The sequence below is a fragment of the Peromyscus leucopus genome, chromosome 6 (genome assembly GCF_004664715.2).
Source record: "Peromyscus leucopus breed LL Stock chromosome 6, UCI_PerLeu_2.1, whole genome shotgun sequence".
NCBI classification, from domain to species: domain Eukaryota; kingdom Metazoa; phylum Chordata; class Mammalia; order Rodentia; family Cricetidae; genus Peromyscus; species Peromyscus leucopus.
Genome location: NC_051068.1, coordinates 75,039,707 through 75,063,624, shown reverse-complemented (window position 1 = coordinate 75,063,624; position 23,918 = coordinate 75,039,707). Strand labels below are relative to the sequence as shown.

General features: G+C 45.1%; 1 protein-coding gene across 1 annotated transcript in view; it reads right to left on the bottom strand.

Moving 5' to 3' along the window:
• Nucleotides 1–23,918, bottom strand: part of Vtcn1 (V-set domain containing T cell activation inhibitor 1) — a 68,170-nt gene that overhangs the window by 20,915 nt on the left and 23,337 nt on the right. The window contains 1 exon segment of the mRNA XM_028877292.2: nucleotides 3,229–3,293. Coding sequence (XP_028733125.1) covers nucleotides 3,229–3,293 — 65 coding nt within the window.

The window sequence follows — 23,918 nt, the reverse complement described above, 5'->3', positions numbered from 1 at the left end:
CAACACTTGGGAGGCAGATCCAGGCTGATCTTTGTGAGTTCAAGGCCAGCCTGGGCTACCAAGTGAGTTCCAGGAAAGGCGCAAAGCTACACAGAGAAACCCTGTCTCGAAAACAAACCAAAAAAAAAAAAAAAAAAAAAAAAAAAAAAGTGCAAAGAGATGTTTTTAACAGATGATTGTAATGTTTGGAAATATCAAATATTTTCCAAACAACTTGTATAATGCTTCTGGTAAGAACACAGAGACATATTCAAAAGTGGAACATTATTAGATGATGTCTGTCTTGACTACCCTTGCTTCAAAAGAGGTCTTCCTTGGGGTGGCCAGGAAATTGTGTAGTTCTCAAGAGGTGCTAAATGAATTCATTGACAATGGGAAATGTGTATTAATAGTATTTGGTGTGTGTGTGTGTGTGTGTGTGTGTGTGTGTGTGTGTGAAACTGTGTCAGCCATTTATGCCACACATGTGTGAGCAGTCCCTAGGTTCTCCAATGGGTCTTGCATATTTTAAGAGTAAGAAGACTGATTCTGATGAGTTACATTTCCTCCTAAGGGGCATGCAGTTGTTTAATTTGAGACCCACCTGTCTCTGATCCTTAAACTCGTCCACTGTGGGGACCTGTTGGAGATGACCAGGGAGTGACTATAGTGCCGGTGGGTGGGCACTTCCTGGGCCAGGGACCTTTCTGCTACATCACCTTTCTTCCTGAATATCCTCTAACTAGGGGTTGATGAGAGTCTCTCAGCCTCTCTTCCAAACAGTTCACCTTAAGCACAGCTTGTGTTGTATGGGGCCCACATTTAGAATGTTTGTTTATTTATTTATTTGCTTGTTTATTTTTGCAATGTTGGGGTGGAACCCAGGATTTTACACATCGGGTAAGTGCTTTGCTACTGAGATCCATCCTCAGCCCGTGGTGTTTTCCCTTTTATTTATGAGCATATATTAATTAGTGATACATGATAATGGGTTTCATTACGATTTTCATAATTTTGGTCATATTCACCCCATTATCCCCTTCTTGTCCCCTCTGACACTCCTGTGGATTCCCTTCTAAGACTCTTCCTACTTTGTCTTTTTTTTCCTTCCCTGTGATTCAATAGGCTTAATTAGAGTTTCTTATATGAGCATGGGTGAGAGACTAGCTACAGGAGCGTAAGTGACTCAGTAGTGGCTCTATCACTGAGGAAAGAGTCTCCCCTCCCTCAGCAATCATTAACTGTCACTGGCTCTTTGTGGGAGGGGTGGTCTCATGAGTTTCTCATCCCTAGCAATCGTTATTGCACATAAATCCTCAAGGAGGGAGAAGAGAAGAAGAGAGGAGAGAAGAGGCAAGGAGAGCAAGGAGAGGCAAGAAGAGGAGAGGAGAGGAGAGGAGGGGGGGAGGGGGGGGGGGAGGGGAGGGAGGGGAGGGAGGGGAGAGGAGAGGAGAGGAGAGGCAAGGAGAGGAAAGCACCTAAGATCTGGGGACAGGAAAAGAGATGAAATAACATCAATCAAAAGAAAGTAAAAAGGAAGATAGATGGTCCCCCACTTACAGTGGCTCAGTTTGTGACTATTAGACCTTACAATGGTGCAAAACTGATATGTATTTAGTAGAAAGTACACTTCAAATTTTGACCTTTTATGTGTTCTTGTGCTGGTGATGTATGGCGGTGCTGGAACCAGTGGTGAGTGTAGCTCCCAGTTGGCTACAAGATCTTAGAGCCAATGGCCACACCCTGCAGTGTGCTGTGTGCAGTGTGCATGGTGCTTGAGAGGTTGGGTGTATTAAACGTCCCGAAATTACAATATTTCCAACATACAATCAGTACATTGGAATGTAGCCACATTATCAAGAACGATCTGTATTAGGATGAAGCAGATTAGCAAGCTCAGAAATATATCAACACACACATGCATGGTTTGTTTATGATGATGGAGGCACTAGAGAGAAGAATGTGTTTTCAGTAAATGGTGCTGGGTCTACTGGACAGCCACAATGAAATACTGAATCTTGACCTGTATGCCACAGAAGCCACTCTAGATGGTTTGTACGCATACCTGATGAGGTAAAACACTGAAGCTTCTAAAATCTTAGAAGATCTTCATGACCTCAAGGAAAGCAAACATTGGTTAACTTGATTAGATCAAGGTCCACATATGAAGGAAAAGGTGGATGAAGTTGTCCATGTTAACATGAAGACCATCTGTTCATTGAAACATATGAAGGGAATGAAAAGGCAAGTCATAGGTGAGGAGAGACCTGGTAACACACTTAGCCAGCTTGCAGCCAGAATCTACAAAGAACTGTAAGTCAAAAAGCAAAACAAGAGACTGGAGAGAGGGCTCAGAGGCTAAGAGTGAACGCTGCTCTTTCAGAGGACCTGCGTTTGGCTCCCCAACTATGCTGGGCAGGTCACAGCCGCCTGTAACCCAGCTCTACGTGGTCTAATTCCCTCTGCTGGCCTCCTTGGGCACTGCACTCATGTGCATAAACCTGCTCTCAGACACATAGCCACATAACTAAAAGTAAAACTAAAACCTTACAAAAAAAAACCCAGAGAAATTAAATTTTAGAATAAAATTAATAAAAAATAAAATAAGTAGAATATATATTTGATGATAAGGAAAGTGGGTGAGGGTACTGATGCCTTGTGTAAACAAATGCACATATAGCAAGTCTTTTTTAGTTCAGGCTTTGTGGCTGCTATTTAATAAGCAAACCATACACTGGAGGAGAGTGATGAAGGAAAGAGGCTGCTGCAAATATAAAGACTAAATCACTGAGTGACAGCTTGGCCACAGACCAGGTTAAAATAAGTATGTTGGCCCTAGCCAGGTGGTTTATGGGAAACAGCCAACAACCCACCTCAGAGAAGACAGCTGCTGTCTTCCTCATCTGTCTTTCATCATAATTAATAGCACCCATAATAGATGTTCTAGAGAAGTGTCCTATCAAAAGAGGGACCAGAGGGCTCCCTGTGACTGACATGAGCTAACTGCCTTTGAAGAGAGGCTAGTATGGCATAGTCATGGCCAGCTACCCCTTTCCCTAAGGGCTCTGTTGAGAACGGGCTAAATCCTAAGGAGATAAATGTCTCAGGCAAAGAGGACAAGGCACATAGAGCAAGTGCTCTATTTTGAAGTTTTCTGAGGAGAAGTCCTGTTCTTCCCACATGCCACGATGAGTGAGAAGATGTCTGACAGAGAGGGCACAGCACGGACTGTGATTGGATAGCACATACCTGAAATACCAAAGCCAATGATGAGTGCAATTGCTCCAGCCAGGATAATGATGATGTTAATAACACTATGGACAGAGATGGAGAAACAGGAAGTTACTTCTTTGTTCCATCTGACACACTGCCTTACAACCGTCCCGTGTAAGACATGCCATGTAAGGCATCTCAGGTTTTTCTCCCACATAAGCCCTTCCTAGAAATAGATACCTTAGAAGTCTCAGTGATCCCATCCCCATCCCACTAGAGTTCAGGGACAGGTGAAGAAACTTCCCTTTTATCTGATGGTGTCATCTCATGTTCCTGTTTCCAGATCAGAGAAGACCATAAACACTGTTGAAGTAAGAACAATGGTAATATCTCTCTGTATTGCCCAATGCCACTGGAAGAGAACTTGCATCCTACTCAGCCTTACCCTTAGCAACACTGCCCACCTCCTTGTATAATTTGTTTTCCTTTCTTGATTCTTTCTCTAGACCCTCACCTCTACGTGGTAATGCCTTCTCCACTTTGTATGCACTCATACCTGGTCTACCATGCCTTGTAGGTTCTCAGCGACTGTCTTCTGTCCCTATTTTAAACAAGTTGATTGAGGATGTAGCAATAAAGTACATCTAGGTACAAACCCAGGGTCCCTAGTGCCCTTTAATTCCTGTTCCTACATACTTATTCTTTATCCTACTGCAAGTTCCCCATTTTCCATCCACCTCTTGGTACAGACCCTGGGTCCCCTTAGCTCTTTCCTATTAACCCAGTCATTGTTCCCTTCCAGCCCACCTCCATTCCCTTGCGTCAGCTGCTGGCCTGCAGAAAAACACTTTCTACCAGAGAAACCACAAAGGTAGGTAGGGACTCACCATCCTCTCTGTCCCCCATTCCAACCTCTCTAGACTTGCTCTTAGCCTGCCGGAAGGAGCCCCTCTCCTCACCCACCGCCACTCCCTGGGGACTCTGCCTCTTGGTGTGGACCCTCTGTCTCCCTAGCCATTTCCTTCTGCCCCTTTGTGTCTTTCCTCTTAGACCATCTCCATTTCTTTGTGTTATCTGCCAACTGACAGAAGCAATCTCTACACGAGACTCCTCAGCCACCATACTTTCCTAGGATCTAGAGTGGGCGAGAGCAACCAAAGAATAGAACTACCCACTCAAAAGAAGACTAGATAGCTATACCAAAAACCACCCCAGATATTATAACTACAGATGCCTAGATCCCAGTGCAAAAACACAGGCATGAACAGCCAAGACAATATGCCTCCTCTGAAAGCTGGTGAGACTATTTCAATAAGCCCTGAGAAATGCAGCTTAACTGAAGCACAAGACAAGAATTGCAAAAATAGTAATTATGAATATTTTCAAAGAACTTAAAGAGGATATGAACTAATATCCCAATGAAGACTGTAAAAATACTAACAGTTATATGAACTAATGAAAACATTTTAAGTCTTCAAGACATGAAAGTAGGAATAGAATCACTAAATAAAACCCAAGCTAAAATAAAATTGGAAATGAAAATAAAAAGCTTAGGAGGTCAAACAAAAACCACAAAGGAAAGGCTCCCTAGCAGATTACAAGACATGGGAGAGAGAGTTTCAGGTCTTGACAACAAGGTAGAAGGAATGGACTACTCAGTCAAAGGAAATGTTAAATCTAAAAATGTCTAGGCACAAAACATCAAGGAAATCTGGGAAATTATGAAAAGAGCAAACTGATGAATAGTAGGAATAGAAGAAGGAAAGAAGGAAAAGAAGCCCAGATTAAAGGCACAGAAAATATTTTTTAACAAAACCATACAAGAAAATTTTCCCAATTTAAAGGCGATGCTTTTCAAGGTACAAGAAGCATACAGAATACCAAATAGACAAGACCAGAAAAGAAATTTCCCGTGAAACATAATAATCAAAACACTGAATGTACAGAACAAAGAAAGAATATTAAAAGCTGCCAAATGAAAAAAGACTCAGTTACATATAAGGAGAGGCCCATTATATTAACACTGGACTTCTCAATGAAGACTCTGACAGCCAGGAAGGCCTGAGCAAATATTCTACAAACTGAGAGACCACAGATGCCAACCTAGATTACTATACCCAGCAAAACCATCAATTACAATAATTGTGAAAAGAAAGACATTCCATGATAAAACCAAATTTAAGCAATATATAACTATAAATTCAGCTCTATAGAAGACACTGGAGGGAAAACTTCAATCTGTAGAGGCTAAGTACATCCAAGAAAACACAAGGAATAAATACTCATAGAACAGTTCATCAAAAGAGGGGGGAGCCGGGCGCTGGTGGTGGCGCACGCCTTTAATCCCAGCACTAGGGAGGCAGAGGCAGGTGGATCTCTGTGAGTTTGAGGCCAATCTGGTCTACAAAGTGAGTCCCAGGAAAGGCGCAAAGCTACACAGAGAAATCCTGTCTCAAAACAACAACAATGACAAAAACAAAAACAAAAAAAGACAGGGAGGACCCACACCACAACAACAAAGTAACAGAAATCAATAAACGCTGCTCACTGATAACTCTCAATATAAGTGGTCTCAATTCCCTAATAAAAAGACACAGACTAACATACTGGATTAGAAAATAGGATCCACCTTTCTGCTGCATTCAAGAAACATACCTTACCATCAAGGATCGACATCATCCCAGGGTAAAAGGATGGAAAAGGTATTCCAAGCAGATGGACCCAAGAAACAAGCAGAAAAGGTTATTTAATAGTTGATAAAATAGAATTCAAAACCAAAACAATCAGAAAAGACAGGAGGGACACTGCATATAAATTAAAGAAAAAAATCAAGAGGATATTGCAATTCTAAACATTTATGCACCAAACACAAGGGTATTGTGGTGTTGGAATGAGAATGATTCCCACAGGCTCATATATTTGAATGCCTAGTCATCAGGAAGTAGCACTTGAATTTAAATTTCTTCTCAGCAGGTCATGGAACTTTCTCCAAAATTGGCCACATGCTAGGACACAAAGTGAGTCTCAACATATATAAGAAAATTGAAATAACACACTGCATCCTATCTGATCACCATGGATAAAGCTAGCTATCAACAACAGAAACAGCAGAAAATATATAAACTCATGAAAAATGAACAACTCACTAATAAATGAAAAATAGGTCAATGCAGAAATGAAGAAAATTAAAACCTTTTTAGGACTGAATGAAGAGGAAAAACACAACCTACCCAGACCTACGGGACACAATGAAAGTGTCTCTAAAAGGCCAGTTCACAGCACAAAGTGCCTGCATCAGAAAACTAGAGAGATCTCATAGTAACAACACAGTGACAGACATGAAAGAAAGCTCTAGAACAACGGGAAGAACTGACACCCCAAAAGAGTAGAGGGCAAGAAATGATCAAACCCCAAATTAATAAAAAATGAGCAATGAAAGGGGGCATTACAGCAACCAGAGACCGTTGCATCACACACACGACGGGCACAGGTTCAAGGCAGGTGGGGTCCCAGCCCGGAGAGTGGGAAGTGGACATGGGGCCCCACCCTGACCCAGAAGCTATCTACAGTCGGCATCTGATGGCAAAGGGAACATCAGTTTCGCCAGCGGAGTCTCACTGGGCACATAAACCACACTTAAGGGCAGGCCCCAGACCCAGCAGTAGATGGCCAACACAAAACAAACTCTGGTGTTTTTTGTGGACTTTTTGTTTCATTTTGCTTTATTTTGGCAGGTTTTGTTCTTCTTAGTCTTTTGCTTGTTCTGATTTGGAGGGCGGGGGGTGGTTTGGAAGAGGAGGCTGTGGGGTGTGTGTGTTTCTTGTTTTTGGTTTGCTTTTTAAGAGAGAGAGAGAGTAAACATACAGTTGGGTGAGTGGAGAGGATCCGGGAGGAATTGGGGGAGGAGAAACATGATCAAAATACTGTGTATGAAAAAATGTTTTTCAAAAAAAAAAAAACAAAAACAAAACATGTTTAGCCTGCTCCGGGCCCTAGGTTCTACCCCCAACACTAAAAATTTTAAAAGTGATATATATTTACTAAACAATTAAGTTTAGAAACTTAAATAATCAATCAAAAATAGGACAATAAAATCACCCACAATTCCATCATCCAGACTCGAACACTGTTTGATTTTGACATGTATCCTGACAGCTGCTAATTAACAGATTAACAAATGACACTTGAGAAAGAAAATAGCTAAACAGGAGAGTGTTGTTTACACTCACTGATGCTTGAATTGTGTGATAGACATGTTGTCCCCCACACACTTCTAGCTCACATCATCTACCCATGCAATAACCTTATGAGGCAAACAAGTGCATCGCCTCCACTTTATGAGTGACATGGAAATTAATCAGCTTCCCTAAAGTCACTTAGCAAGTGGCAGAGCCAAGGTTAGAGTGTCTCTCAGATCTACACTCAGCCACTCAATCCTGTATTCCTCAGAGTGGAGGCTGGTGGGCTGGTGTGCGCAGTGGGCAGGGGTGATGGGGGAGTGTCCTTTCCTTCTGCTTAGGGGATCCTGTGTTCCAGGAGGGCACTGGGTTTCCCTGGCAAGAGTGACCAGGCAAAGAAGAAGAAGCAGGTTAAAGGGTGCATTGGCAAAGCCCTCTCCAAGAAGCTCCCCTTCGTGCGGCCTGCCCTGCCACGTACATCATCAGGAGTGGGCTCCGCCACACTCAGCCGCTGGCGGCTCACACGCTCCTGACACCCACACTGTGGTTACTCAACAGGCAGGACAAAGGAGAAGCACAGAGAAGCAAAGAGTGACGTTATGGAGAGAGAAAGGAGGCGCACAGCATTTTACGTTCCGTCCTGAATGAGCTCCTTGTACCCACCTCCCTTCAGAGAGAGCTAACTTGCAAGGAAAACCTGGAGTCGACAGTTGCCTTGGAGCAAGCCCTGCTGAGGTTCAGCCACGGGGCGGGGGCCGCAAGTGGTGCTCTTAGTAACTGGGCATCTGCTAACCTACTTCCACAAGACCTCGGTGAGCACTCCCCGTCTCCCCACCCTTCAGTGTAGCCGCAGCTCTTACTCCCCTGGCCTGAGACTAGCTCAGCAAATTGAGAGCAAGAGGCACCTTGCAGCTTGCGCTGACGGCAGCCACTTGCGTTTGTGACAGGGTTTCACTCCCTATGAATATACGACAACCTTCTGAGGTTCATTTCTTCATAAAATGGGACATGAACAATTCCCGCTTTGCTTACAAGACACATGTCACTGTGTGCATATACTCCCCTACCCCCAAATCTGTGGTTAGTACCACAGATGTGCAAAGGCATGGGGCCATTGCAGATAGAGTGAGTTCAGATGAGTGGGTGTCCTTACAAAAAGGGGAAGTTAAGCTGGCAGCATTGTGTGCATCTACCATCCCAGCTTGTACAGAGGTGGAAACGGGAGGATCCCTTTTGCCCAGGAACTCAAGACCAGTGTAGGCAACATAACGAGACAATGTCAAAAAGTAATTAAGTTAAAAATTAAAAAAGTTGCAAAAACCTATACACAGACATGCACACTGGGAGAGCGCCAGCTGAAGATGAGAGCAGAGAGGTGTGAGCTGAGGAAATCAGGCTGGCCATCCCCAGGGTCCAGGGCACAGGGCTGGCATGCACTCTCTCTCCTAGCTCTCAGACGGAACTAACTTTGCAGTCTAGACTGTGAGACAACATACTTACTGTTGTTGTATACGCCATCCATTGTGTGTCACTTTGCTATGACTTCCTCCAACAAACTACCAAAAACATTATTTTGGAACCAAAGAGTTGATAGTTCATGATCCCCAAAGGGCTATCCATACATTACTTTTTGCTATAAGTAATTTTTACTTGTAGCTATTTGCTGTAAGTCCAGTCTTTTAAATGTTGTTATTTTATTATTTATCATTATTAAATGGTGTGTGTGCACATGTACATTTGTGTATGATTATGTAAGTACAGTCAGTGCTCGAGGAGGTGAGGAGAGGGTGTTGGATCCCCTGGAACTAGAGTTACCGGCAGTTGTGAGCCACCTGATCTAGGTGCTTGGAACTCAAATTAAATCCTCTTGTTGTAGAATATTGTTTTAAGGTGTGCTACTTTTGTTTATGTTGCATTTGTTTAACTCTGTGAAGCTGAGTTACTGTGCCTGTATAAAACACCTGATGGGCTAATAAAGAACTGAATGGCCGATAGCAAAGCAGGAGAAAGGATAGGCAGGCTAGCAGGCAGAGAGAATATATAGAAGGAGAAATCTGGGAGGGAAGAAAGAAGTAGCCAAAGATGAAGGAGGACTCCAGGGGCCAGCCACCCAGCTTCACAGCCAGCCACAGAGTAGGAGTAAGATTTACAGAAGTAAGAGAACGAGAGGCAAAAGGTAGATGGAATAATTTAAGTTAAGGAAAGCTGGCAAGCAACAAGCCAAGCTAAGGCCAGGTGTTTATAAGTAAGAATAAGCCTCTGTGTGTGATTTATTTGGGAGCTGGGTGGTGGGCTCCTCAAAAGAGTAAAAAGCCAACACCACCACCCTCTGCAAGCGCAGTACACACGTTTACCTTCTGAGCCATCTCTCCAGTCCTATAAGTTCATTCTTAAAATTTTATTTTGTTCATTCTTAAAAATTTAGAAGTGGCAGGACAGCAGTCAATGAATAGAGTCTGCCTACTCACTGTCCTAGTTAGCTTTAACAGTTAGCTTCGCACAGCCTGGAGTCATCTGAAAAGGGAGTCTCAGTTGAGGAATTTCCCAAATCAGACAGACCTGTAGACATGTCTGTGAGGGATTGCACTGATTAATTGACATAGGAGGGCCTAGCCCACTGTGGGCAGTACCATTCCCTGGGCTATACAAGCAAGCTGGCTAAGCATGAACCTGAGTGAGCCTGTTAGCAAGCAGCACTCTACCATGGTTCCTAATTCAAAGTCCTGCTTGAGTTCCTACCCCGCCATCCCTCACTGGTGGACTGTAACCAGTCAGATGGGAGAAACCCTTTTCTCCCCTGAGTTGGTGTTTACCAGAGGGCTTTACCACAGCAGCGGAATGAAACCAGCACATTCACTGAGAGCAGGAGGTCAGTGGAGGCTGTGTATTTCAGTTAAAGGAGTTGAGCCCATTCCCACCACCCCAGGCTACATGTGTGCCTGGACATCACCACGGGACGTTGCCATCTGCCTGCAAGCAAGTGTTCTGTCTAAGGCGCCAGCTGGAGGTTTTTTTTTTCTAAACTTGTATTCTCTTGGGAAATCATTCAGCCTCCAGAGTCTTGGAAAGGGATGCAGGAACTGTCAGAGCAGCCAAGTTAAATAATTCCTGTCTGTGGCTTGTTAATTAAAAAAAATATATTTCTCCTTAGGCCACCCATTTTGTAATGAGTGAAGTCCACTGTCTTATGGTCCATTAATCTATCAGTCACTCCCCAGGTAATTCTGTGTGTCCTACAGGACATATTGATGCACATAAGAGTTTTAAAAGAGCTGCACACACGCTCCGTTTAATTAAACCTCTGGTGGAAGTAGAAGCCTTCAGTGTCCAGTCACACAGTGTGTTACTGGTGGAGAGAAGTGTTAGGTCCACAGGGAGAGCCCAAGGCCCCTCAAAGGGCACTGATGTCCCCAATGACAGTCTGGGCTCAGCTCGGGCTAGATGCGGAAGGACTACTGGTGGATAGATAGAAGTTGCCATGTAGCATTCCTCAGAAACCTGTGACATGGGCTTCTGTCTGACAAAAGGCCACTTCCCTCATCTCCTCTTGTCCCCGCCCCCAATGGGGCATCTAGTTCTCTATTGGTGTATACCTGTGGTGCATATCAAAGTCCATGCTAACCTGTGGCGCATATCAACGCCCATGTTAGCCTTCAGTCTGCACTGTTTTTTCTAGTTTAATAGGATTTTATTAGTGGTTTTACCTAAACTGTCCTGGGGACCCTTTATGGGGGCAGGGTGTTCTTAGGGTATGAAATAAGACACACGTGGGCCTAAGAAAACAGGTACGAACCAAAGGTTTATGAGAGATGTTCCTACCTTGTTCTCTGGTTTTTTACTTTCTCAGAATAGTTTTCAGAAGCAACACTACTGAAAAATGCTAATGTAAGAACGGAAGCAGATGCAGAGATCCACAGCCAAGCACTGGGCCGAGCTCCAGGAGTCCTCCTGAAGAAAGGGGAGGAGGGATTGTACAAGCTGGGGTATTCAAGGTCATGACTGAGGAATCCACAAAGACAGCTGACCTGAGCTCTTGGGAGCACATGGACTCTGGACCAACAGTTAGGGAGCCTGCATGGGACCGACCTAGGCCCTTTACATGTGCGTGACAGTTGTGTAGCTTGGTCTGTGTGTAAGGCTCCTAGTGGTGAGATCAGGACCTGTCCCTGGTGCTTAGCTGGCCTTTGGGAACCTGTTCTCCAGGCCGGATTGCCTTGCCCAGCCTTTATGCAGGGGGAGGAGCCTGGTACTATCTCAACTTGATGTGCCATGCTTTGTTGACTCCCATGGGAGGCCTGCCCCTTTCTGAATGGAGACAGAGGAGGAGTGGATAGGGAGGGGGTAGATGGGGGGAGGGAATGAGAGGAGAGGAGGGAGGGGAAACTGTGGTCAGTATATAAAACAAATGAAAAAAAGCTAATTAAAAATGCTAATGTAAAACTGTGTTCTAGGGACTGGAGAGATGGCTCGGTGGATAAGAGCACTTATTTTGCATGCAGAGGATGCTTGTTCTGTTCCCAGCACACACATGCCTGCTCACAACCATTCATAATTTCAGTTCTGGAGAATCCAACGCCCTCTTCTGGCTTCTGAGGGCAATGCATGCACACGGTGCACAGCCATACATGCAGGCAAACCTTACTCATACACATAGAATCTCTTAAAACAAACAAAACTGTCTTCGAACCTCTGCTCTAGAAGTCACTGTGCACTTTTGTTACATACTCTTTGAAAAATGGGTCCAAATGAGAACCAATGTTTTGGGGAGACTTGCTGATTTATTAAATATTTATTATGTACATCTTTCATGTGAAAGCTATGATGTTAGGAAAGACAGTTACAACATGGAGCTGGGGTAAATGAAGTCCCTGTCTTCAAGGGGGTACTCATGGTTCAACTAAATGTAAAGACAAAAGGCCAAAAGAAAGAACTAAAGCCCTGCTTTAACAACCAGGTCATCGTCATCTCAAGTCTGACCATATTGGCTTTTGGTGTCTTATACAGACACCCAGAACTTGACTCCTAATGACCCATACAGCCTGGGGTGACCAGTCTCGTGAAAACAATGCACACTATAAAACTCACCACTTAACAAGATAGTGAGAAGCCAGGCTGGCTAGCTACCCAGCAGGAATGCCACGTAAAATTAAGACCAAATAGCTTCACCCCATTTCTGCAGCGATCTCCTCTCCCTGGGAGCTCGCCAGCTGCCTCTTTGCAGTGTATTTCAATATATCCTCCCTCTGTCTTTTCATGTGCTAGGTAAAATCTTTTACCTCCTTCCTGTGCCTTTTTGCATGGCACTGATTTCGATATCACACACACACACACACACACACACACACACACACACACACACACGTGCATGATTTAATAGCACACAGAAGGTAGGAACTGTTTAAGCCAGGGGAAACAAGGACAATCAAAAGGCATTTACCAGTACATTTCCAGAAAGTGAAAAGAAAGACTTTACTCAGAAATGTATTTACCTAAGCCATGTTACTACACAGAGTCTGTCTGAGCCGGAAACACAAAGAAAAGGTGCTATTTTGGCCACACGGGGTGGGGGCAGGATCCTGGCGTCTAATTTCAGTGCCTGGCTGAGAAGTGCTTTCCGAGGTGCAGAACTGAAACCTGCCAGCTGCGGGGCCAGCTTTGCCGCTGAAACACATCCCTCCTACCCCAGGATGCCATGTTTAGCTGCTTCACGTGTCTTTGATCCTACTGTTGCTGCCTTCCACAGGACTTGAAAGAAATCGGGCATTTGTTAAAATATCTTACATGAGTTCCTGAAAAATCTCACAGTCTGCAATAAAGGTAATGAGGCTTAGGGAGAAAAAAGTAGGGCAAAGGACAGAGCCCTCAAAACCAGTGCAACTTTGTAATTGGCCCATCATCAGAAACAGTAACCCATACCCGGGTCAGTAAGCTGGAAGCCAAGACAGGCAGCCCATTAGGACCAGACAGTGCTCCAGGAAATATTAAATATGCACAGAATAATAAAATGGGTACCCCGGCTTTTGGCACTGTGAGCCAGTGGACCTGTTGAGAAGAAAAATACACAGAAGTCAGCCCCCAACATGTGAGGCTGGGGTGCATTTCTCCAGGGAAGTGGTTTCAATTGCAGGCATTCATTCAAAATTGAAGAGAAAATGAAATGGAAAGCCATGCAGAGCCTTTCCCGCGGAGGTGGTTGTTTTTTTCTATTTCAGCTTTTCTTGCATTGGGAATAAATCTGTGCGAAACTACACAGCTTCCACATAATGCTGTCACCAATCCCCTGCTTTCTAATTACAAAAGAGCTTACTCATGTTCTCGAAACACATCTAATGTCAGACGATATTGCTGCAAATATTAAGAGGTAAACTAGGAGAGAAACCCCTATCTCGGAAAGATAAAATTTCATTACATCAGAGCTCTCGTTCTTAAAATTGGTTTCTAAATTAGCACACAAACAAATGGGTTTCATTACAGCCTTGCCCAACTATTATAGTTCATCTCCACCGTCAACTTGATGAGCTCTGGAATCACCTGGGAGGTGGCCTCTGGGCATGCTGGTGGAGGATGATCTTGATTAGGATAATTGGAGTGGGAAGGCCCGCCCACGGTGGGTGGCACCATTCCCTGGGCTGGAATCCTGGACTGAATAAAAAGGAGAAAGTGAGCTGACTGGCAGTGCGCATTCATTACCCTCTGCTTCCCGATGGGGAAAGGGACGTGTCCGGCTGTGTCCATCTCCAGCCGCCGCTTTTGCTTCCCACTGTGGTGCGCAGTCCTGAACTGTGAGCCAAAACAAACCTTTCTCTCTCAACTTGTTTTTGCCAGGGTATTTGATCACGGCAACAGGAGAAGACGCTGAGACACATACACTGTCATTTCTCACACCTCCCTTCCGACCCCCACCTGCCTCCTTTTGGCTAGTGCTCTTTCTTCTTGCACACCCTTTCTGTTTCCCTTTCACACGTATTCTATTACCCTCCCCCACACCTTTACACCTCTTTACCACCCCCATAGGCTTCTTTTTGGCTTCATGACCTAGACCTATATCAGTACCCATATATATCCGTATGCATATGAAATTTAAAATCTAGGGAAACATGCAGAATCGTCTCTGATTCTGGATGCTGTGTTTAACACAATCATTTCCATCTGTTTTCCTTCAAATGTCATGGTTCCACTTTCCTTTATGGCTGAACAAACTTTCGTTGTGTATCTAAAGCACATTTGCCTCAAACATTTGTTGATGTCTAAACTGGTCCCGGGACTTAGCTAACATGAACAGTGTGAATATACAGGGATGTGCGTGCATCTCTATGGTAGAACTTAATGTCGTTTGGTGTATCCCAAACAGTGGTACAGCTCAGTCATAGGGCAGTTAGTTCTGTCTTGAGAAGCCTCCATGCCGGTTTCCATAGTGACTGCACTAGTTTACATCCTCACCAGCAGTGACTAGGGGCTCCCCTTTGCCCACCTCCCCGCATTTGTTGTCGAAAGGCTGTAGCTCTTTGGCACGTTCTGTGTTACAATGCTCTGTGCACAGATGTTGTTCAACCCTAACAATAACCCTATAAAGGAAGCAACACCCCATGACCTCTTTTCATGTGAGGAAACTGAGTCTTAGGTTAGGTAGCAGACCAGATGTTCACAGCTGTGACTGTGTTAGGTTTCAGGCCTGTGGAGTCTGGCTTACAAGCCCGTGTCCTTGGATACTTGCTGTAAGTCTAGCAAATGATCCATATGGAAGGTGGCCACAGGTTGGAAGGTCCCTTGTCACCACCCTTGCACATCTCTGTTGGCTCCGCTTGTGGAAACAAGGGCCTTTGGAAGCTGCTGTATCCTGTGTAGAGCCCTTGGTCTAGAAAACATAAATGTTCATTGTTTTATTCCAGTATGAATGGGTCCTGTTTCCTTCCCAAGCACACGTAGACATGACTGCATTCCTGACAGGCCGTCAGCTTAGCTCTGCTTGCATAACTGGAAGTGTCTAAAACTCTGAACTCAGGTTAGCAAATGAAATCCATCTGAACAACTCTACTCTAAAACAATATGTGAAGGAGACCGTCTGAGTAAATAAAGTTGAGGACATTAGTTGGATTTTCTCATTAGCAGGGAGGAGGAATAGCAGTCATCCTTCCTTATTCATGGGTTCAGAAGCCCTGCGTGGCACTCCCTAAGCATCTACAGACCGAGGAACATGGGTCTGTCCCGAAACAGAGTGTAGCAACTGCTTACACGGCAGTCACATTGTTTAGGCAGCACACATAATCTAGAGATGTGTTTAAAGTATCTGAAAGGATGCGTACGCAGTACACAAGCCCTGCACTGCTTTCTGTGAGGGATCTGACCTCGGCAGATTTCTGTATCTGTGCAGGGAGCAGGTGTTCTAGGACCAGTCCTTCCTAGATTCCGGAGGACAGTGTTTTTAAAACACTGTGCAGAACACAGCATTGAGCTTCAAGGAAAGAAAAAAAAAAAAAACATTCTAGGTATTGACATGTACCAGTTTCAACCTTCTGAGCCCCAACCATGGTCTACCCAAGTTTCCTTCCTGCAGGCCAAAGAATCCAGGGTTATAGTATTTGCTGATCTCTACTGTTCCCCATTATGACTCTTCCTAATGGTGAAGACAAGATCAAGCTTTGATTCAGGAAACTGAAAGCAGGAGGATGGAGAGCAGTGAGTGAACGTCCTGCACTTGGGAGAGGAGGCACTGTCCAGTGGGACCTGAGTGTGCACTCGGGAGAGGAGGCACTGTCCAGTGGGACCCGAGTGTGCACTCGGGAGAGGAGGCACTGTCCAGTGGGACCTGAGTGTGCACTTGGGAGAGTGAGTGTGCACTTGGAGAGGAGGCACTGTCCAGTGGGACCTGAGTGTGCACTTGGGAGAGTGAGTGTGCACTTGGGAGAGGAGGCACTGTCCAGTGGGACCTGAGTGTGCACTTGGGAGAGGAGGCACTGTCCAGTGGGACCCGAGTATGCACGGGAGGTGAGAGACATCCTGCTCTGTCCACATGGCTTTAATAGTGGTGGCTGGCCAGGTTCTGTGTTTAGCAAGGTGATGTAGGGAATACTATGCATGACATTTGACATTTGACTGATACTTATTTATGTGTTCTCGGTTCTCTCTAGCTCCCCCCAAGAATCACAGCACAGTATCATGGGGCATTCTGGTGCACAGGCCCCACGATGACATTGTGACTTGCCTCCCAACATCACAGATCTAGGGAGGGCGACATGGCCAGGAAACAGATTTCCAACAACTATCTGGATGATGGATAGTGGTGGCCCAGAATATTGTGCTGGAAAAGATTTCAAGGTAGCCTCAGGGCTCCCAGGGAAGGGTTCCAGCCATGATAAATGGGAGCATGTAGGCTCCTATGACACCCCGTGGATGTCAGCTGTGGGTTAGCAAAAAGATAAACAGTGCCTTAACTGGCTTCAACTAAAAACTGCTAGAATCGTAGGTTAATTTAAAACAAAGGTAGCACTGGTGTGGCCCACTGACACTCTTTGTGAACATTTTGGGCACACACTGAGAATTCTGATTGGCACACATAGTTAGAATGGGTTTCCCAACCTTGACACTATGGATTACTTGGGCTGGGTGAGTCTCTGTTGCTGGGGGCAACAATCCTGTGCATCGTAGAGTACTTGTAGCCAGCTTCCTTGGCTTCTCTCTTTTAGTCCTTAACCTTTGCTGTGGGATATTTGTACACTGTGTGAAGATACACTGCTGTGATTGGTTTAATAAAGAGCTGAATGGTCAATAGCTGGGCAGGAGGTGTAGATGGGACTTCCAGGCAAAGAGAGGAATTAGGAGATCAATCTTGGTGCATGAAAGACTCCGTGGAGAGACAGAATGAGTCGGACACACAGAATGGGAGAAAGGTAAAAGTCACGTGGTAGAACATAGGTTAGTAAAAATATGGGTTAATTTAAGTTATAAGAGCTAGTTAGGAACAAACCTGAGCTATAGGCTGAAGCTTTCATAATAAGAAGTCTCCATGTCATTATTTGGGGGCTGGCCAGCAGGACAGAAAACGACTTGTGACAAATCTTTGCCCTCTTGGTAGCCAGAAGCCTGTCACATACATGGCCCCATGAGAACACACATCTTTTGAAGAACCACTGAAGGACCCGAACTGATTAAATGTAAAGGAGAGTAAATACAAGCTGTGATCATTTCAATATTTGAAAGATGCCATATGGGCTTGGTCTCCAGGACCCTGGCAGAAACGCCCCGGGGTGAAAGTTCTGGTGGGTTGGATTTAGACTCATTGTTCAGAGCTCTCTGGCACTGGCCTGAGATGGCAGCTCCCTCAGCACTAGATGAACGTGCAGAGGTGGGGGAGGGTAAGCCCGGGGGCAGACATGGGTGGCAAAGCGTTTGTAGCATCAGATAAAAGACAGAGAAAATTTGGAATCCTTTTAGATCGTTATGTGGTTCTGTGATTTGATCGTCCTGGAATTGGTTCTGACCTTGTCTTTGCCACAGTCGTATATTCCTCACGTACCTCCCCTTCCTGTTATGACAATGGATACTTCATTCAACCCCCACCACTGTGTGAGACAGGAAGCAAGCTGGGGCTGGATGTGGAGTAACCCTCCCGAGGATTCTCACTTGGGAAATCAGAGCAAGGTTAGACTCTGGCCGAAGACACCACCACCGTTGGTCATAATTATTGCATTGTGTTTGATGTAAATCTCGTCTTCTGTACACACTGGCCAGCCTCGTGCTCTACACAGTTATAACTGACGGAGGGATGCACGGTGTACACAGATTGAAAACAATGGTCATCTCCCTTGGCAGGTGATCTTTTGTCTGGGACTGTGAAAGGAAAGCCGGAAGGGGAATATCAAACGGAAAATTCCAGAATATTAATAAACCGATACCTTTCCCTAGACAATATTTGAATTGGCAGGGGAGCCGTTCCTCTCCTTGGTAGGCCAGGTCTGTTTTCAGCTGTCCCCTGATTGCTGCGAAGCACACATTAGCACACATGCCATTGTCCTGGTAGTTTCTACCGCACGACCAGAGCCAGACAAAAGGCAATGCAAGGCTGATTACTAGTCCTTCCTGTATTTCCTGTTCTCAACGCAGAGAAGAAAAAAAAATTTCCAGAAGATTCCTTCAGCAATACAACTGATTCCATTGTGTTTAAAAACAAACATTCCAAATATTTTATGACTCTCCCTTGAAGAAGGACCTGTACTGTTAGGAAGGCCAGGTAGCCCATCAGCAATCTATGCCGTCTAAACCCCAACAGCCTCCTAATTGTAAGTTCTCCAGACTGGGGGTTAGGGGAGAGGTGCTCACACCACACCCCCAAACAGTTTAGGTTTGCCTGTGGACAAGCACCCCCTTCTCCTGACTGACTGGAGTCCTGGAGGGCCTTCTGTTTACTCATAGTCCCTGGCATGTCGCTTTGCTCTCTTCATCTCATCCCTCTGGCTCCGCCATGGATGGAGGTACAAGTGTGGCTCGACCATGGATGGAGGTAGGAACATGGAGGTAGGAACATGGCTCAGCCATGGATGGAGGTAGGAGTCAGGGATATCATGGCTGGAACTGAAGAAACAGGGAGAGGGTGCTGCTGTCCTTCTCCTACATCACCAACTCTTCAAGAGAAGCTAGTTTTCTTCCTAACCAAGGCTCGCCAAGAGCAGGGGGCTTAGAGTTGAGCCACACCGATGTCATCCTATACCCACATCTACACGCAGCACTCCTTCTACAGGGTTGTTATGAGTGGCCAAACAAACAGCTTAAGCTTTCTAAAGGTTAAATGTTAGCTGTTATCATTAAGCTGTAAAATTAATATTTATTTTTGTCCCTTCTGGCTATCTCTGAGTTCAAACTGAGGTTAGAGTTTAAGACCATCTTAAAGTGCCCCAAGCTAGTTTTCTCATCTTTCTCTCCCTAGAACCCTGTGTTCTCACCAAACTGGTTTGCTCATGGCCTGCTTTTGTCCTCTGCTTAGCATAGCCATCAATCTCCTCGTGGATTTTCAAAAGCCACCTAAAGCCCCTGGAAGTCTCTCTTGGCCTCAGGCACCAGCCTGGTGGCCAGCTCCTAGCTGCCCTCCCTTCCCATTCCTTCATGAATTTAGGTTGTGAAGGGAGAAGGAGAGGTGGTCCTCAGAAGCCTAGACCTGAGAGAGGTGACGACCGGGCAGGTACCAGGGTATCACTAGTGCGCAGGGGTGGAGCGAGGAGAGAGGGGAAGGACAGGGCAGTCCGCCGTCACTCATCAAGGCTGTAAGTCCCTGTGATCTGGGTCCCAGACCGACATACGGCCCGATAGAGGTTACCTTTGCCCAACCCCTAAAGCCACAGTGGTTCTTTTGACTTCTCATTTCTCTTCTTGCCTCCTGGGAACCCAGGCCCATCACTGAAAAAGACACAGAAGCACTTGGACAGGTCCCCTCTCAGAGAACCTCGCCCTGGGGTCAGTTTGATGTTTGCTCATTAATAAAGCTCACAACGAAGCCCAGCTGTCTCCTTGGAGCTTTTCTCCACCAGGTTACACCCCTGTCGTAGGGGTCCGGCTCTTCTATGCTCTGAAATAGGGCACAGTTTCAGGTTCTGTATGTTCTGAGGCTCCTGTCAGACATACCAGACTGTCCTCCATGCAAACAGACGCTTCTATGCTGGGAGTCAACAGGGCATTTATTATTCAGTCTTCTCAAAGGAAGTCTTCCTAGTGCTCCCCCTTGCCTGCTGGGACCTATATTCTCATATTTGAGAACTGGGCACAGTTCTGCAGATACGGCCTTGTAAAGCTTATGAGAATCTGGGTGTAAAATCAGGCTGCCAGACCCATCCCGTGAAGGCCTGGCCTACTGGAGCCACAGTCACCACAGGCAGACCTGTGCCTTGAGTATAGAGGAAGCCCTCTGTACCCTGGACCCAAGACAGGGAGACACTTCCTGCGCTAGGAGCAGCAGTCGTCTTAAGTTGACCTGTACCATGGGCCTGAGCATCTGTAGCAAACACAGAAGTTTCTCTGAGCCTCCAGGATGGGACCTTGTCTCTCCCTCTTCCCTGGGGCCAGGTAAACCCATAGCCTACCTCATGACTTCAGCTTCTGCCACTGTCTTCTTCCTCTTACCCAGGCTAACTTCTGGGACTTAGCTTTCTCCTACAAAGTCCTCCTTGTAGGAACTCCAAGTCTGACACCATATGCCAGAAGTCTCTGTATCTACTTATAATCCTCCCATATCTACCTCCAAATTCCACTTCTGATTTTTGGGGCTGCCCTGATCTACTGCAGCCAGAATCCTGGCATAGACCCAGGCATGGGTTACTGAGCTATCATGAAATTAAAATTTCTCTTTTTTCCTGTTTAAAATGCCTGTACTTTCAAATATTTTGCTTTTATCTTAAAAAAGAATATGATTTGAATATAAAAATATTGATTTGACTATAGAAAGAGGAGACTGTATATCAGCCCTAAATGTTTACAAAGTTTACATATATATATAAATTCAAGAGTTTCCATAGATTGTGGATTCTTTATTCCATTTCCCTCCATTTTGGGCTCCCTACCGCTATTCCCCAAGCATTCCAAATTACTTTGGGCTATTTAATATGCCAGGCTGTTTCTTGCCCCTATGCCCTTGTTCATGCTGATATACAGGTTCATGGAGCACGGCATTTAATAATTTACATGTGATTTTATAATGCTTGTTAAATAAAGGTTCTACCTTGCAGACAGTTTCCTTCAGAGTGTCTAACACACGGTTTCTTAAGCACATTGGATTAATAAATATTCATACTGTGCTACTATGGGAAGCAAAACCATTCTGAACTTTGGGAGCCATTTATAGTAGAAATTATCACTTGTCTTTCTCTATAAAGGAAAACTGTGGTTCTTAAGATTGTGATGTGAAATCTTGCTGGTGTTATGAATTATAACAAAATGTCCTGGAACTTTGGAATAAGAGATCCCAGGTTGGCTATGATCAAGAATGGATCCTGGAGAAGGAACTAATCATAGTGGTGTTTGATTACTTGTTAAAACTGAGTCCTCTTGGACATTGTCCGCTGGAAATGAGGCCCCAAATAAAGTTTTCCCTCTAAGAGAAAAGGAACGTTGTAGGAGATGCAAGCCAAGTTTTCAGTAGTAAGGAGAACTAAATAGCCCTTTAAAAAAAAAAATCAACCACCACTAAAATGCACTCAGAACGCTGAATTGAAAAACCAACCTAAACCACACGTGCGTAAATTTGAGTTCTTGGTTTTGCTGGAAAGAGGAGACAAAGGATGAAGCAAAAGCATGAATCCAGACCAGTGAGAGGCTGAACGTGATGGCTGTCCATGGATCCCAGCATGTTTGAAACGTACAGAACGCCAGAGACCGAGTTCAGGTCCCTGACTGGAGACTTACAGGATCAAGAATCCCTTTTGCAAATGCAACGACCCCATTTGAGACAGGCCTCTCTGATGCCTCCAGTCCCAAAGAATCCTAAAGCAACAATTAGCTGTAAGGGCCTGGTTGGCAACACTCCAATGCTCAACAATAACAAAAGTAAAGTTTTTCTGAAGAAATGCACTTTGTAGCCCAGACCTCGAAGAATTTCAGCTGACAAAATTCTCACAAGTAGAATTTCATAATATTTTTTTAAGTCAGAAAATATACAAGGAAAAATTACTATTAGTAGTGTTGATAGAAACAATCAAATTTTAAATCAAAAGGCTTTGAATACAGAAATCATTAGATAAAGAATATGAAATAACATACCTATGCAGCATGTTAAAATAAGCAAGCAAGCAAGCAAGCAAACAAACAAACACCAACTGCCAGATAGATTTAGGGGAAAATATTAACAGAGATATAAATAATAATAATAATAATAATAATAATAATAATAATAGCCAAGTAATTAGCTGGATCTCTGTGAGTTAGAGGCCAGCCTGGTCTACAAGTGAGTTTCAGGACAGCCAGGGCTACACAGAGAAACCTTGTGTCGAAAAACCCAAATATCAACAAACCAACAATAGTAACACTAGCATGGGCTAGTTTCATGTCAACTTGAGACAGACTAGAGTCATCTGAAAGGAGGGAACCTCAATTGAGAAAATGCCTCCATAAGATCTGGCAATTGATGATTGATGGGTAAGGACCATTGTGTGTGGGGCCACCCCTGGGCAGGTTGTCCTAGGTTCTATAAGAAAGCAGGCTGAGCAAGCCAGTAAGCAGCACCCTTCCATAGCCTCTGCATCAGCTCCTGCCTCCAGGTTCTTGTCCTGTGTGAGTTCCTGTCCTGACTCCCTTTGATGATGATCAGTGATGTGGAAGTGTAAGCTGAATTAAACCCTTTCCTCCCCAAGTTGCTTTGGCCATGAAACACCATGAGTCATCACAGCAATGGTCACTCTGATTAAGACGTGTTACTTCTGACACGAGGCTAAGGCCACAGCAGGAGCTAGGGCAGCTGTGGATCTGAAATATGCGCACTTCAGGGCCTGAGTGGTGGATGGGGGATTGGAGGAGGGAACTCTTCCAGAGACACTTAGAGCAGGTTCCACTAGGGTCTGAGAACTGGGCCTGGAAACACAGCCTCTCCAAATTTCCCTTAGTCTAGAAGCCAACTGGCTTTGCCTCTCACAACCCAGAGAGAGAATAGAAACGAGTTAGTGCTGGTAGTTTTGCATTTGTGACGCTTCTCAGTTTCTTTCCCTCTTTAGACAGGCATCTTACTTGAAACAAGGACAGAAAAACGACACTTTCATCTTTCAGTCCAATACAAGAGTTCCGGCAGACATTGAGCTGAGACACTCAGGATAACTCGGTGTCTGGAGCGGGCAGACGGGGGCTTCAGAAGAGAGGTTGGGGTGACAGGGGCTGGTGGTCCTTTTCTATGCAGGCAACCCTCCAAGGAGCTCATGAAAGTCAATCCCAGCCTTCTGGCAGAAGTGTCCACAGACTGCTATCAAAGTCAACGTCTAGTGGGGTTAGGAATACCCACACCAGGGCCAAAAGCGGCATCGCTGCTGGCATGGAATTGGGCTTCACTGCCCTGGACAGTGGTCCCCAGTTAAAGGCACCGCTTATGCCCCAAACTGAAAAGAGCAGGGCTTGTAGGTGTGAGTCATCAGGAGAGGCATCGTCTGGACTCACTTCTGGGCCACGTCATTGAAGGGACACAAAGATGGGGTAGCTGACGTGAGAATAAGCTTGTTAAATGTGAGGCACGTAGCCCCCCGGCCTGAGCGCTCAGTGTGTACTGTAGATTGTGCCTGTTTGGACAGACGACTGAGACAGCTCCAGGACTCGGGCCCAGCAGCAACTTCGACCAACGCCTTAACTGTAGGCCACCGTTTCCTTCTTCCCTGGCTCATGGTTATTTGGAGAACAAGCGTGTTCTCAGGCCTTTTCACTGTTTCCTTTTCTGTTTCATAATGCTGCATTTTATGTTGGGATTGGAGACTAGGAATATGAAATGGACTATTTATTATAAAGCATGTGTAGGGAGTGGAGATTGGGTCGAAAACGTCTGGGAAATGAGGACAGAGATGATGTGGCCAGGGCCTCTCCTCATCACAGATG